This window comes from Ochotona curzoniae, unplaced genomic scaffold, assembly GCF_017591425.1.
Source record: "Ochotona curzoniae isolate NIBS_2020 unplaced genomic scaffold, NIBS_Ocur_1.0 contig_1, whole genome shotgun sequence".
NCBI classification, from domain to species: Eukaryota; Metazoa; Chordata; class Mammalia; order Lagomorpha; family Ochotonidae; genus Ochotona; species Ochotona curzoniae.
This window is the reverse complement of record NW_024464918.1, coordinates 5,550,928-5,567,341: the sequence shown is the minus strand read 5'-3', so window position 1 is coordinate 5,567,341 and position 16,414 is coordinate 5,550,928. Positions and strand designations below refer to the sequence as shown.

General features: G+C 44.4%; 1 protein-coding gene across 1 annotated transcript in view; it reads left to right on the top strand.

Moving 5' to 3' along the window:
* The window catches only part of DOCK2 (dedicator of cytokinesis 2), a 387,891-nt gene that overhangs the window by 33,277 nt on the left and 338,200 nt on the right, over nt 1-16,414 (top strand). Inside the window, exons 4-9 of the mRNA XM_040982635.1 lie at nt 545-600; nt 1,094-1,190; nt 2,689-2,837; nt 8,428-8,563; nt 10,652-10,806; nt 14,624-14,705. Of these exons, the coding sequence (XP_040838569.1) occupies nt 545-600; nt 1,094-1,190; nt 2,689-2,837; nt 8,428-8,563; nt 10,652-10,806; nt 14,624-14,705 (675 nt within the window). The remainder of the gene's footprint in view (nt 1-544; nt 601-1,093; nt 1,191-2,688; nt 2,838-8,427; nt 8,564-10,651; nt 10,807-14,623; nt 14,706-16,414) is intronic.

Here is a 16,414-nt window from a genome sequence, read left to right as displayed (position 1 = left end):
ATTAACTTCTCATTAAATGAGCCACTCTTGTGGAGCAAGGGAATGGTAGAAGCTGCTTCTTTCTTTCCTGATGTGCTATTGTTGAGTGGCAAGATCCTGCTCTGTTCTCTCCAAAAAACAAATGCAAAGAGAAGAGGTCTGATGGGCCCTGAGCATGTACCTGTTCCCGACTGTGAAGGGCAGCTACCTTCCTGGAGGTGGGCAGGAGAAGGAGAGAAGCAGGGCTTTTTTGTCTCATTCAAAGTAAGTGGCTCAGATCATCTTTCAAAGAATGCTCTCTCCTTGCCTACCAAGGAGGATAAGCATCTCCAGTGGCATTGGAGCATCCTTTAGATTCAGATTCTGATCCATTGTGGGATTTAGAAATAGCTACACCTGAGCAAGGCAATGCAAACACGCTGCTCCTGCTCTGTCTGCCTTTGGAATGATTCTTTTGATGTCTGGAAATGTGTCTAGTCAGTGATTTGGGGATGGAGGGGTGGAAATCATAGTGACCTGGAATAGAGATACTTCTTTTGATTTTATTTTGTTTTCTTTCCAACAGGGCATTTTCCCCAGATCTTTTATCCATATCAAAGATGTGACAGTCGAAAAAAAAAGGTATCTGACTTTCTTTACCAGGTCTGGCCCTTAGGGGGTTCCTAGAACCTTTTTGCATTGACTGTGAGCATCTGGCTTGGCAGAGCTGCAGGGTGCTCCTCACCTTCTCTGTTGCCCATGTCTATTTGTGAATCTTTCCTTGCCTGGATATGACAACTAATCCAAACTCATTCAGGTTCAGATCTAATTCTGGGGGCAGGGGAAACCTAATTGGCATGGAGAATTAGACTTTTCCCTGGCAATCTCCTTTGCACTGTATTAAAGCACATGGATTCTGAATAATGAGGAAGCGTATACTCTCAGAAAGGAGGTTGCTAGAAACGAAGTCCTGTGTGCCTCTGTGATGCAGTTGGTGTGGCTGTTGGAGGCAGCTCAGTCTAACATCAGCAAGGGCCCTCTTAGCAGCTGTGATTGAATGTGAACTTGTCAGCATTGATTCTAGTTAACAACTGAGTCTCAGCTCAACACCGTTTTTCTCTCCTGTCTTTGCTAGAAATACAGAGCACATCATCCCTGCAGAAATCCCTCTAGCCCAGGAAGTCACAACAACACTCTGGGAATGGGGCAGCATCTGGAAGCAGCTGTATGTGGTAAGATCCCAAACTCTTCTTCCTCGGATGGAAGCATCTGTAGTTGTCAGCTTGGTCCACGTTTGGAGGTTAGCCTGGAGCAGGGCAGGCCAAGGTGGCCTTGGTGACATAGCAGAGCACACGTGACTATGTATGAGGACATCAAGGTCCAGAGAGGTGAAGTGGTGATCACAAAATCAATTGGCTGGTACCAGAACCATAATAAGTGGAGTTTGGCGTGATGTGTATGTTATCAAACTAGTGCCAAAGTTTGTCATACTTTATTCTCTGTTCAAAACATAACATTCTTTCTGGTGGAGTTTTTAATAGACTCAGGGGAATTGATTTAGTAATCTGCTGATAATACCTACAGACATACTGTTTTCATATATTAGTTAATTGATGGTTCTCATCCTCAGACCCATGAAAAAGTGCCATTTTTGAGAAAAGAAAAAAAAAAAAGAGCACATCATGCATGTGTTTTCCTTGTTCTGAGACCTAATTTTACATCCTTTGATGCTTCGGGACTCCTAATGAAAACGATTAGCTAAGCAACCCATTAAGCTGAGAGTGAAAATGTCAACCATGGTTTAACCTGTGCCATGCACATTTGCTGGCATGTGTGTCATCTGTAGGCTTTTCTTTGTTGATGTGCACATTTTATGACATGTGATACTTTGTACCCTCGCTTCTCTAAGTTCTCTATGATCCACTAGGAAGGTTTAGAGGCAAATGATAGCCTTGTAGCTAAACTGATTTTGTGTGCCTCTCCATTACAGCCATTTAACATATCGCATCCACATGTGTGGTAGAGACTTGGCATTTTCTATTTGAAATCTTGGAGTGGCAAGTCCATCATGCCTTTGACACTAGTCAAGAAATCCTTAAAGCTCAATCATTTCAGTCGCTTCAGCTGTACCACCTGTGTGATGTTTACTTAACACCCAAATGGACTCTCTTTTTGGTAAAGTTGAGACAGCTTACATAAGAAACTTCATGGCAGGCTACATCGTTCCAACCACAAATGGGCAAGAGGTGTGAAGACACATTACTGTGAAGTTACAGCTTTTCCTTCGTAGAATAGTAGATGGAACATGCAACAGAATCATGGCACCAAGAGTCATCTTGCACTCCCCCCTCCCATAGGCCATGTTTGGGACTGCTGACCTAGAAATTGTCCTTTATCACCTGAGAAATGGTCCTGGTTCCCAGCCTAGAATGGCCTATGCTCTGGGTTCCCCCTGACAACAGAGACTCATGGCCCTCCTGTTAAGTCTGCAGGAGTCAGGAATCACCCTTCCTGTAGCTAAGAAGTCATTGGGTTTATGCCGTCTGCTTTTTGAAAACTTCCATGGACCAATGGCAAGAAGTAGATTAGCAACTATAACCACTGCTTAATCTGGGAGGGAGGCTCAAGCTGTGGCCCTTGAACAGGCTCACCTGCCTCAGGCATAGTTTGTTAAATCAATGCCTGGGCTTCTGGGGTGCAGATGAGAGCAAATTGTTTCTTGTCTCCTAGGCCAGCAAAAAGGAGCGTTTCCTGCAGGTGCAGTCCATGATGTACGACTTGATGGAGTGGAGGTCTCAGCTCCTCTCAGGAACTCTACCCAAAGATGAGCTGAAGGAACTGAAGCAGAAAGTCACGTCCAAAATCGACTATGGCAACAAGTAACCTCTCTCTCTCCTATGAAAAGCAGCTTTCCTCGCCCATACATTCCTCCTACCTCGCCACTCCTACCACCCTGGTCTTCCCTTCCCCACCCTAGAAAGAAGCTCATTTTTAGCAGCGAGTTGGCCACTTTCTGTTTGGAAGAGGACTGCTGGCAGCAGCTGGGCTGGTGTCCCTTTGTCATCACTCCCCTGGGACCCAGGGACATGCAAGCTGAGAGCGGACACTTGCTTATGCAGTGCTTATTATCAGGCTGAGAGATTTAGGACGTTCATTTAACCTGCTTCCGAGGGACTAGGCAGCACAGTCACGCTGGGGCACTTTCAGCTTAGCTGTCATTTCATCCCTGCATCTAGAAGACTCTCCTTTACATCCCAGCGTGAGACTTTTTGCCCCTTTCCCCCTTTTTCAATTATCCAAGCTACATGCCATGGGCTCACTCAAAAGCACAGAAACAAAAGTCTTGCCAGAAAGGGGGAAGAGAGGCAGCAATTAGTTGTCATTGATGGCTAGGAAGTTAAAGGAGAAAATGAAACAGTTTTTTGAGGCAGAGCAATCCATGGATGATAATAGCAGAGCTAATAATATAACACTGAAATCTCCTAGGTGCCAGGCTTGGTGCTGAACATTTTACATGCCTTGTTTCATGTGGCTCTCCCAAGGCTTCTATGGGGAATGTGCTTTTGCAAGTCTCATTTTACCAGACAAAGAAACTGAGGCTTTTCAGAAAGCTTAGGTCACTCGGCCAGAGTTGCACAGTTAGGAAGTGGAAGAGCCAGAGTTTAGAGCCAGGTGGCCTAGCTCAGGCTCAGAGTACCTGGGCCTCACTGTCCATGGACGGTGTTTGAGAACTCTCAGGGCATTCTTGCTTGCTTGCTTGCTTTCTTGAATGCTCTCCATATACCCATTCATTTCTTTTGTCCCAACTTAAAATCATTGGATTGCTTTTCTGTTGGCTTTTGGGGCTACAGAAATAATAGCCCTTGTGCACAACAGGATTATTGTCCTTTTAGTGGGAAAAGCTACAGGTGAGCTGATGGCTTGTGCTCCGGTAAGTCTGTGGACTTAGGAAGCACACATACTCTTAATTTGACATGGCGAAGAAAGTCCAGGGAGGTTTCCTGGAGGTGGTGACTTCTGAATTGAAATTGGAAGGATAAAGCCATGTGAGAGTTTGTAAGGGTGTATGAGAGAACCTGGCATGTTCGGGAGGCTGCAAAGCCTGGGACTTCAGAGGGGAAGCAGAAAGAGCTCACTTGATAGGAAGTTTGCCTCATAGCCAGGTGTCCTTGTCCTTGTCGTGGGTGCTGGGATGAGAACACACAGAAGAAAGTCAATGAATCCCACCTTCCAGCGGCCTCCTGTCCTGGGAGCACAGTCCGTCTGTTGGATCCCCTGGTGGCAGCTGGCTGGCCTTTCCAAGGCTGCTTACAAGAATGGACAGGGAGGTTGGGCACACAGCCACTCTGCCATGCCTGCAGTGGCGTCTTTAACTGAGCCCAGTTGCAGCTGGGAGCATGGGAATTGACGGTGCTTTGCTCATTGCCGTGTGCCTCCTTCAGATGTTACTTCCTCGGCAAGCTTCCTGGAAGGAAGGATCAAGGATGGATGAAAGGGTTGCCACACAGGAAAGCCTTCCCTTACCCACCCTGTCTTGAGTTACTGGCTCTTGAAGGCCCTTAAAAGACATCCAGGAGAGCAATTGTCTCCTGCCTGGCCCACCTTCTTTGCTGTTCCGGGAGCTTCCCTCAGACAAGACCTCTGTCCCTGTGTGCAACCAAATCTGCCCAGAGCAGGAGTTCAGAGAGCAATAACTGAATGGCTGGGGGAATGGTGGCAATGGCAAAGAAGGCTCTGCAGCATCTGCCTGACCAAGCCTTTTGCTTTCAATCTCAGTCAGTTTCCTTTAGGGAAGTGACAGATGCCCTGCTGCGGAGACGGAGGCCCCAAGCCAAGGGGCCCCTGGCTCCTTGCTTCCTGTCTCTGACAGCTTCAGAGGGGAGAGGCACTAGGCACTTTTGCACTGGCCTGGGGGCCTAGCATTGGCCAGAGGATCAGGAGCAGTAAAAGGGGACACTGACCTGTGACTGTGAGGGTCAGAGAAGCATGGAGCAGAACTGATTCATCCATGTTATCCCTCTTTTGTTCCTGTCTTTCATTCACACAGCAGACTTGCATTGCACACCTGCTAGGCTCCAAAGGTTCAGTCACACGTGAAATATAGTCTGTTTGTTTTTATAACAACAGCAACTGTTAAAAAAAAGCTTGCACTAAGAAAAATGCCAGCAGTAAGAGCAAATGGTCACCCACGCAGTGCTCACTGTACGCCAAGAGGCTGTTGCACACTCTCACCTGAGATCAGTTGGTGAGGTAGGGACTGTTGCCATCCCTACCTCTCAGATGGGAAAACTGAAGCTGGCCGAGCGATTATGCAACTTTTCCCAGGATGTAGGGGGTGTGGCGGCAGAATTTAAGGTCTAACTGCCGTATTCTGCTGCTTCCCAGACACTGTGCGGGGTTAGTAATGGAAGTAGAGATGCCGTTTTTCATGGTATGTTTTTTGCACATATGCTTAATTTTTTTGGTACTCAAGCAGCTCATACTTTTGATTCTATTTCTTTCTTTTTTGTAAGATTTGTTTTATTTTTTATTGGAAAATCAGATATACACAGAAGAGGAGAGACAGAGAGGAAGATCTTCCATCCGCCGATTGACTCCCCAACAGGCTGCAATGGCTGGAGTTGTGCTGATCCAAAGCTAGGGTTCAGGAGCCTCTTTGAGGTCTCCCACACAGGAGCAGGGTCCCAAGACTTTGGGCCGTCCTCGAATGCTTTCCCAGGCCACAAACAGGGAGCTGGATGGGAAGTGAAGCTGCTGGGATTAGAACTGGCGCCCATATGGGATCCCGGTGCATGCAAGGAGAGGATTTTTAGCCACTAGGTTGCTGCGCTGGGCCCTTGATTCTATTTCTCCATGAACTTCATGAAGGCCCCTTATAAACAAACACCTTATGTGGGACATTATATAACCCCAGGAGAGGAAGAAGCCTGGACAGGAAGGTGACAGGAGGCCAGGTAGGATGAGAGATGCTCTAAATCTAACAAGGATGACAGAGGCACTCAGAGAGAGAAGGAACAAACATGAGGAGATATGAGCTTTGAACATGACCTTGGAGAGGAGAGCAGGAAGGTCGCGGACCGGAAGCTTGAGGACCCGAGTGTCAAATGCCAGAACCTGGATTTGTGTAGAAGGTGATGGGGAGCCATGGCAAGAATCATTTCTGTTTTCCATAGCTTTGGTTTTTTAAAATACAAACATGTATTGATGTTGCTTCTGAGAGAATGTAGGACAGGATGGGACAGAGAGAGCTTTTTGCTCTGTTGCTGTCTTAAATTCATTTTGTCACTTCCTTAAACAGACAACAGCATCGGGGTTACAACCTGATGAGAAAGTGTCAGAAGACTCGTCTCCCTTACATGAGTGGTCACGAAGTTCCAGCTGTCCTCTTGTGGGACACACTCTCCTGGTCCTGGGCCATCGGAGGTTTTCCCTTCTCTCCAGGACTCTGAAAACCCCAAAGTTAGAGTGGAATGGTCCTGGATAAGTTCTTTGGGATCGAAGGAAGGAGAAGATCCTTGAATGACTTCTCCTAATCTTAAGCTAGCTGGACCTGACGGGAATGTTTTATTCAAATAGTTTAGAACAGAATCCACTTTGATAAATTTTGAAGAGAAAGAGCTAGAGAGATCCTGGCATTAAATTATGTATCGGCTACACTCTGTCTTTTCTGAGGTCACACCAGCTTCTCTGCTCGGCATTAGCCGGATGCTTTTGCTCCCCTGGCATCGCCTGCCAGGCAGTGTGGCTGTGCGGCATTATGAGTCACATCTGCCTGGGAGTTAGTTTCCTAATGAATATGGACACATGCGTGAGCCCAGGCTCCCATCTGTCTGCATTTGGTTGAGAGATGTGCCTCTCCGTTCGATTCTCAGACAAGAGGTGAAGACCCCGTCTCCTTCATTTGCCCTTGCTGCCCATCCTGAATCTCATGCTTGACATTGGTGTCCAAGCAGGAGCACTGCCAGTCTTCCTGGAACCCACCCGCACCTCCTCCACCCTCCTTGATGCGATGAGTAGCTCAATATCAAATGCAAAACCAACTTCAAGTGAAAGCCTTTGCAAACGTGCACCCCACCCCTATCCTATATCCTGCTCCTAAGCTCTTCCTATCCAGGAGGTATACCCCACAGAGGTCAAGAGCACCGTCAAAAATGTCGTGTTCATTGTTACCTGCTATGTGTGCTGCAACTCACCACATTCTTCCTTATGCCTAGTCTGTTCACCATCCATAACTTGAGGTTTTAAAGAGTATCTCCCCTTTGGATTGCTGGGAGGATTACATGGGCTAATGTGTGTCCGGCAGTGTATACAAACTCAGCTTTAGTTTTATGTGAGTGCCACTGTGCTCAGTGCCGCTGACGCTCAGCAGGATGGCAGGTGTGGTGCCAACAGATCAGTTCCAAACAGGGAAAATCATGTGACAAAGCAGCTGAAAAACAAGCTGTGGATATTGTTCAATAGAGCTGAGGTTGCTGTGTGTCCCAACTACCTTTTTAAAAAATTTTCAATGAAAAATGTATTACTGCCTTCTCTCTCTCTCCTCTCTATATATGTACTAAAACATTAAACAAGTGGAGACAAGTCACGTGTCTGCTTTGATCTCCTCCAGCTCCCAGGCCCTGATCATTTCTCACAAGTGATTTGTCTTGTAAATTTGGACCTGGCTTTTTTTTGTTGTTGTTCTTATCCATGTGCTCAGGTAACAAATTTTTTTTTGTTCTTTTTGCACAAAGCATACTATATGTATCTTTGCACACTTGAATATTTTCATTGAGATTCTCATCTATACTAGAGTATTGTGTCAGCAATCTCACCTTATTTAGCCATTTCTTTTATGAGAGAAGCTTTTTTCCGTTTTTTTAATCAGCTTTTTTTTTTTAAATGTGAACAATGCACTCACAGAGTCCTTATTGGTGTGTGGTTTTTTTTTCTATTTAATATCACAGGAAATAGCATGTCTTTAAAAATCACACATGTTGACCCAGTACCTCTCAAAGAGGCTGCTAGGCCAATGTGTACTTTCCCTAATGTGTCTGAGTCTTTTTGTTAAAGATTTACCTATTTGTTTTGAGAGAGAGAGGGAGAGAGTTCTTCCACCTGCTGATTCATTCTCCAAATGGCCACAGTGGTCAAGGGGGCTTCTTCTAGAACTCTAACGTGAGTGTAGGAGCCCAAACACTTGTGCCATCTTTCACCGCTTCCCCAGGCACATTAACGGGCAGCTAGATCAGAGGTGCAATAATTGGAATATGAACTGGCATCCATTTAGGATACCAGTGTAACAAAGCAGCAACTTTACCCACTATGCCACAATGTTGGATGCATAGCTAAGTCTTTTGGAATAGAGTTTTTTTTTTTTATGTGATACTATGATCTTAAATGATCGCTTGAACTTTTTGGTAAAAAAAAATGTCCCACCATCATCCAAAAGGCCCCATTAAGGTATCTTCACCTCTTTTTGCTTTTCAGAATCCTTGAGCTGGATCTAATTGTCAGAGATGAGGACGGTAACATCTTGGACCCTGATAATACCAGTGTCATCAGTTTATTCCATGCCCACGAGGAAGCGACTGATAAAATCACGGAGCGAATCAAAGAAGAAATGGTGAGCTTTGGCCAAATGAGGCGGGCATTTAGCACATCATAAACTTAAAATAATAGGCTCATTACCCAGACTCTGAATTATTCAAGGGACCATCTGTCCTATGAACTGAGAGGATGAGGAACCACATGTGTTTTATTGTGTTTTTATACTCGGATCTGTAACTCATTCAGCATCCGTCCCGCAGGTAGTTAAATGCCAGGCACATTTTCTGATTTCATGATATTTTTACACTCTAGAGGCAAGAGAAAGCAAATATATTAAAATAAACCCAAATAAATAGCTGAGGAGACACCTGTTCTGGGAAGACCTAGGGACAGGGTTCCTAGGTAAGAGAGAGCCGCCAGTGTAAGGTAGGACTGAGATAGGACTGAGTTCCGAGTATTTCAGGAGTAAGAGGTCCAGTGTGAACACTTGTGTGAGCAGTGGGGAGTGTAGGCAGTGAGTAGATGGTGGCAGCTCTCAACAGGCCTGTGGAGTTCTGGAAGGGGGTTAAGTGTTGCAAGTCTTGTGAGAAACTAATAAAAAAATATTAAGGAATGGTTAACATAATTCAATTTATATTTTTTCCAAAAGCATTTTACCTACTGTGCAGCATTTGAAAAAGAGTATTATTTTTGGATGGTTTGAGGTATAATCATTTTCACAGAGTAAAATTCACCCGTTTTAAGCTATAATGAATCTTAGATGTCATGTGGAATAAACCCTATGACAATCAAGACAGAAAGGTTGCATCAGGCAAGCTTTTTTTGTGCTCTCTCCCCATCCCTAAGCCCCAGCAATTCCTACTTTGCTTTCTGTCGCTGTGGCTTCACCTATTTTAGAGATTCATATAAATAGGATCAGAGTGTTAGCTTTTTGTGTTTGACCCGTTTTACTCAGCGTGCTGTTTTTGAGGTTCAGGTTATTGTGCATATTAGCACTTTGGTCTTTTTTATTGTTGGGTTGATATACCACTGGCCCATTGTTGGTTTATGTATCACTAACTGATTAGTAGCTTTCAGTTTGGGTTATTGTAATGAATGCTGCCATGAACATTGGCAGACACATCCTTGCACAGACATGTCTCAGTCCTTGCAGTGGGATTGTTGAATAGCATATGTACAACTTTTATATTGTACTGCCGTATTATTTCCCAAAGAGATCATACGATTTTCATTTCCATCAGCAATAGAGAGAAGTCCAGCTGCTCTACGTTCTTGATGGCACTTGATATTGTCTTGTTTATGGTGCTGTTTATGGTGGCTGTGCCATGATGGTCAGTGGTGCTGAACGAGACTTCACATGCTTGCTATCCGTACCCGTTTGTACCTTCTTTGTAAATTGTTCAAGTACTTTACCCAAATTGGAATGGTTCTCTTCATAGTCAGTTGTAAGAGTTGTATATGTATTCTGGATACAAATTATCACATGAATGCTTTGTCACTTTCTCCCAGCCTGTGCCTTACTATTTTATTTTAAAAATCTTTTTATTTTAAAGATTTACTTATTTTTATTTTAAAGGCAGATTTACAGCAAGAAGGAAAAACACAGAGAGGTCTTCCATTTACTGGTTAGCTTCCCAATTGGCTACAATGGCTGTAGCTGAGCCAATTTGAAGCTAGAAGCCAGGAACTTCTGGGTCTTTTATGTGGCTTCAGGGGATCCAAGGACTTGAACCATCCTCTGCTGCTTTCCCAGAGCAGAAACAGGGAGCTGGATCAGAAATGGAGCAGGCAAGCACTAACTGATAGAAGATTAACCTACTAGGCCACTACATCTGACCTAACCTTTTCGTTTTCAAAAATACATCTTTCAATAAGCCAAATTGATAGTTTTGATGAAATTTTTTTTTAATAGTTTGTCCTTTCTCTGATACCTGTTTATGAGAGACTGAGTCATTGGTGGTATTTCCCATGATAGGATGATGAAGGCCAGAAAGAGTCCAAGCAGCTTGAGTCAGATTATAGTAATGGGGCTGGATGTAATGCTGACACTTTGGGGCTTTGAGCCTAAGTGGCTTTCAGTCATATCCTGGGCTACCTCTCTTTGTTCCGAGTGTTACTGTTATAATTCTCACTGTTGCCCTCACCTTTTCCTTCCATCTCTTAGACGAAAGACCAGCCAGATTATGGAATGTATTCCCGCATCTCCTCATCCCCCACCCACAGCCTGTATGTCTTCGTGAGAAACTTTGTGTGCAGAATTGGGGAAGACGCTGAACTCTTCATGTCACTCTACGACCCCAACAGGCAAATGGTCATCAGGTAGGTGTCTTTGGGATGGATCCTGCAGATTCTCTGCAGGTGGGAAGTTGGAGTCGGCAGTGCAGTGAGCATCTCTTCTTTCCAACATCACGTGTGGAGCGGCCTCCACTTGGGAGAAAGACTGACCCCGAGTGCAGAAGGCTGGAGAGTAAGGGACTTGGGAGAAAGGATTACTGGCCACCAAATCATTCCCGTAGTGGGGCTAGAGTTACAAAAGTTTTGTCAGTAGAATTTAATTACCAAAAGACAAGATTCAGACAAGAAGCATTGGGTGTAATAAAAATACCAAGTTTTCAAATGGTAAGCGAGAAATGAATAGTGAAAATCTATATCCCAGAAAAGAGAGAAAAAGGGGGGAATCCTTATACTTACAAAACTGCATCATGGAAAATAATAAAAAATAATTTTAAAAGAGAGAGAGAGAGGAAAAAAAATAAAAACCAACTGCAGGTCTCCCATGGCAGCAATGGGCTAACAGCACAAGATCTGAAGTCTGCGTGGGCTCACACCATGGCCTGCCATGTCCTCCTTGTTGACCTTGAACAGGTGGCTAACCTTTCCTAAGTCTGTGGTTCACATTTGTGATCTCTGAGTGCCGACCTTCCAGGGTCATTTCTTTCAGAATGGATGAGAAAAAGCTGATGAAGCACAGCCCAGGGGCACGATGCTTGTGCTCCAGGCAGTGGCAGCTACTATTTTGGCTCCTTTAATTATTGCTCTTGGAAATGAAGGCAGTGAGGTCCCTCAGTTTCTGGAAGGACTAACATCATAACGGTTCTCCAGGGAAGAGGTTTGGGTGCACCCCCACCTGCACTGCTGGACCCCTGCCTCTGTTTGTGGCTCAGGGTATCATTCCCCCCACAAGACCACCGCTTTTTTCTTCCAGTAGTATTTTACAGCAACATGGAATCTCATATTTCAAGTTACCACCTGATGCCTTAGAATGGAGCTAGAGCATGATTTCTCTTCCTTTATGGCAAACATGGAGAAAATCCTGTCTTTCTAATGTGGTTATAATGACTAGATGAAATAATATAGGATGCCCTGTGAACTGAGGTGTGCTGTAGTCCATAATGGCTGTCCTGGAGACTTTTGGGAGCTGGGAGTATGGGTGGAGGGCTGTCCATCTAAGAGACTGACCTGAGATCCACACCTGATCCTACTGGACCCTCATTCCTCTGTACTGTGAGAGGGAGAACATGCGGCTCAAGGAGGTCAGATGACTTGCCCCAAACCCACAAATATGTGTAAATGGCAGAGCTGAGCTTTATACCCATGTCCATCACACTTGTCTTCTCACTTTAGTCTGGCCCCAGAGAATGAATTACTTCAAGAGTCCTGAATTGTTGTCACCAGAGTTTTCATGCCACTCTTCAGAGTACACCTAACTTGTGAAGCCAAGTGTGCTAGCTCCCTTAGAACCCACTTTGAAACACATCACATCTCATAGACCCCTTGGAGTTCTCTTGCTGCCAAGGCACCTGTGCATGAAAAAGACACTTTCTGCCTCTCAGGAAACATAAGAACTCCTCAAGGCCACATTGACACGGGTGCCTGGTCTACTGGCTTCTTCTGGTGGTACACGGTCCAAATCTGCTTTGTGGAGGGAGGCAGTGGATCAGTGCTATGGCGGCTCTGTGCTCTGATGTGCCATGTTGCATGATGTGCTCAATGGAGTGATGTGTCTTAGGGTGATGGTGACATGGAGCAGCTCTCTAACAACCCATAGAAACATACAGGAACAAAGAGATGACACTAGGAGGGGCAAGGGGTTTGGAAACCCACTCTGTGGTAGCTTGAGTCTGGAACCCTTCTCTTTTTCTAAGAAAGAAACCTTTGCACCTGTCTGCCCTAGCTAGAGTTGATGTACAGTGAACAGCAGGCAGGTGGAAGCATCTGCTGGCGAATGTGTGGCTGGGTCCAAGCTCTTGATGTTGAGCTGAATTGTGCTCAGATCATCAGCTCAGGCATCAGGCCCTTTGGTAAGGCCTCTGTCAGGCCAGATCTCAGGGAGGAGTTGGAGCCCTCCTCCCCTTCCTCTAGTGAGGCTGTCATTTAGGACTTCCCCTTCCATCTGAGGGGGCTACGATCCTTCAGATTGTCCAACACCAGGCCTTCCTGTGCAAGGATGGATGGGCCCAGCTCAGACCTTGGAATTGCTTCTCTTAGTTATGATTATATTTCTTCTAGGAGAAAATTGCCAGTCCCTGCTGTTGAGACAAAGCTAGCATGGCCACTGAGGGGCTTGGTACATGTAATGGAAGCTGCTGGAAACTATGCAGGCATTGCACTGGAAGCAGCCCAAAACTAACCAAGGGGAAATTTTGTCTTCAAATGTAGACTTCCTGATCAGTTTGTTTTGAATTCTATTAATAATTTTAAAAACTTAGGACCTAGAGATAAAGTGATGGGTTTAATTTGATTGAATTCTAACTGTGGGTTGATTGATCTGAAGCTTTGCTTCCTGTTTGCCCTCAGTTCTGTTTCCCTTGAACTTTACTCAGATGGCTGTCAAGTGGCTTGTACGGTGAGGGGACAGAGAATAAAACTCTAAGAAGGCCATTCTCCTTTGCTCAATTTCATTGTCCCACCTTCTTGTACTGACTTAGCTTTTCAGTCCTACATTGCTTTTTTTAAAATCTCCCCAAATACATTCCTGGGTGTCATGGAAAACCTAATGAGTAAGCTCAGCAAAGTGTGCTGAGTTGAATAAGTGCTGGACTTTCCTGGCTAGGGGAGAATGTATGTGTTCATATGCATAGTAGTGTATGTACAGTGTATGGTTTCTAGGAGACGTGATGGACCCTCAGCCTCAGTGGATCCTGGACAAAGGGACTCACTTTGTCACTGTTCGCTCATAAAACTGTTCCTTGCCTCTGTGAGGAAGTTAAGATACTAGAAAAGACGACCAAGCCTGCATGATCTGCCTGCCTCTAAGTATTCTGTTTTTTAGATGCATCAGGCTCCTTCCTGTGGTCCCTGAACATGTGTCAATTTTGCCTGAAATGTTTCCCTTTCCGGCTGTCAATTTTATTACCCCTCATTTCCTTCAAGGAATTAGTCCTGACCACCCAGCCTGGGCCAGCCCCTTGGGACATGCATCTCAAGGCATCCTGAACATTTCCTCCAGCACAGTTTCTTACCAAAAGTTGTCACAAGTGTATCTCAAAGAATGACTAAGGCCCTATTAGATCCACCACAGTGTGACATTTACAGTGTGAATAAATATCACAGTGTGATATTCAAGGGGTAACTTAAAATAAGGGTAACTTAAAATAGTCCAAAGCTCAAGTTCTCTAAAGGAGAGTAGTATGGAAGAGCCAAGCTATTTTTTCCCTGTTTAAAAAAATTTCACAAGGATGGTACATACATATGGGGTATATGTGCTCCTAGAAGTATGTTTTAGTTTAAGATTGAACAATTTTCAACGTTTCATCTTATCCACTTTGTACACATTGCATGCATACCTATGCCTCCTATTTTCTGTTTGGCAAGACATACTAATCTTTCCTTGTCATTTCTGCCATTCTTTATAGCTCTACAGAGCTTGCAGCTACTCTCAAAAAAATTTAAGCAAGAATTGGTCAGCAGCTGGGGTGGGAGCAGGTTTGGAGCAGCCAAGGACCCATCCATCTTTGTGCCTGCTAGTCTAACGACTGTCTTCAGGCATGACTGTGTTCTCTAGTAGGGCAGGACCAGGACTATCTCAAACATTGCTGTGTCCCCAGTAGCCAGTATGGCGTCTGTCTGGCACACAGTAGATGCCCAGGGATGAATGTCAAGGCCGCAGTAATCACCATCACTCTTCTTCCCGCAGTGAGAACTACCTGGTGCGATGGGGCAGCAGGGGCTTCCCGAAGGAGATCGAGATGCTCAACAACCTGAAGGTGGTTTTCACGGTGAGTGTCTGTCTCTGCTCAGCACCACGGGCCACACTCCCAGGGACATGACCTTGAAGATGAGGCTGGTCTGGTGGTCAGGATGGAGTGTAGCTATGTGCACAGCTGGGGTCTGGGTTTCATGTAGACATTCCAAGTTGGCAAAGACCTAGTGTCCTTTGAGAATGCTTTGGGGAGAATAAGCCTTCTCTCTTTGTTGCTCCTTCCATATCTCCTCCTCTCTCCTATACCTCTCCTATACATGTAGGGTGTAAAAAAATTTTTTTTTGAGTTTAGATTTTATTACTTGCGTCACTGGGAGATTTTAAACAGAGGGATGGTATAATGACTATGATAGCTAACATTGTTTACTTTTGATAGGCACTATTTTAAGTGCTTTGTATGTTGTCTGCTTTAGACTTAACCACATAAAATAGAAATACTATTATCCCCATCTTAAAGACTGTACTGCCCAATTAATGTTGTTTAAATGCTTATTTAAAATTGAATATAACTGACATATAATATAGTTCGTAGATTTTAAATGCCTAATGGTGAATCTCAACAAATAATATACTGATAGAACTATTAACCAGTCAAGATATTAAACTTTTTTATCACTCTAAAAGTTTCCTTCATGATGCTTTTTCTAGAACTCAGTCCCCCACCTTCTATCTTCATCTCTTGCAGGGAGTTTTTTTATGTGTTAGTGAAAAGGAGCTGATAAATGGAGCAATATAAATCGAGGAGACTAAGGGGTCGAAATTTTGTTTGTCCTAAAAATATAAGATATATTTGATGTCTCCTTCCTTCTTTCCCATTCTCACCAAATTTGAATTATCATCAAGTTCTATGTATAAGTTGCTTACATTTATTAATTTCTTTCCATTACCATTGTCACCTCCCCAGTCTTAGTAATCATTATCCCCCATGTAGACCATTACGATGAGAGTCGTAGCTGACCCCTTGCCTTCACTGATGTACTCATTTGATCTCTTCTATAAATCTTCCAGATTGCAAATGTGATTAAGTCACCCTGCCCTTCTCCTTCCCCTCACTGTATTTTTAAAAAATCATTCATTTTATAACAGTTTAATAGGCATTGGGGTTTCCTTCTCCCCCCTGTTGTTCTCCTCTCCAGTCTTTCAGCAGGATGCAATATTAATAAGCACAAACCTCTTTGAGCAATAAAGCCTAGGTGAAATGGGCACAGTAGGGCTTTTGATCTTGTCAATTCTCAGTTAACCTGAGTTCTTTTCCTTAGTTCAGTCTTTCTGTAAAACATTTCTAAAATGTATCAGGAAATCGAAAACCAAAAACCACCCAAACCAAAAAAAAACTGCACTGAGGCCAAATAGGTTTCGCGGCTTCAGCCACCACTGTGACACCAGCATGCATGTTGGAGCATCAGTTGGAGTCCTAGTTCCTGTGCTTGAAATGCAGCTGTCCACTAATGCACCTGGAAAGGCAGTGGGTGACAAGCCAAGTGCATGAAACTGCCCGTGTGGAGAACGTGGTGAAGTTCCTGACTCCTGACTTTGAGCTGCAGAGTCCTGGCCATTGCAGCTGTTTGGGATGTGAACCAGTAAATGAAAGGTCTTTGATCTTTGTCTCTTTTCTCAACTCTAGCTCTGATGCTCTGCTTTGCAAATAAATAAATCTTTAAGGAAAAAAAATATGATCTTAGAACATGGACCTCCTTGGTACACTGGATGTTCTGAAGATTAAGT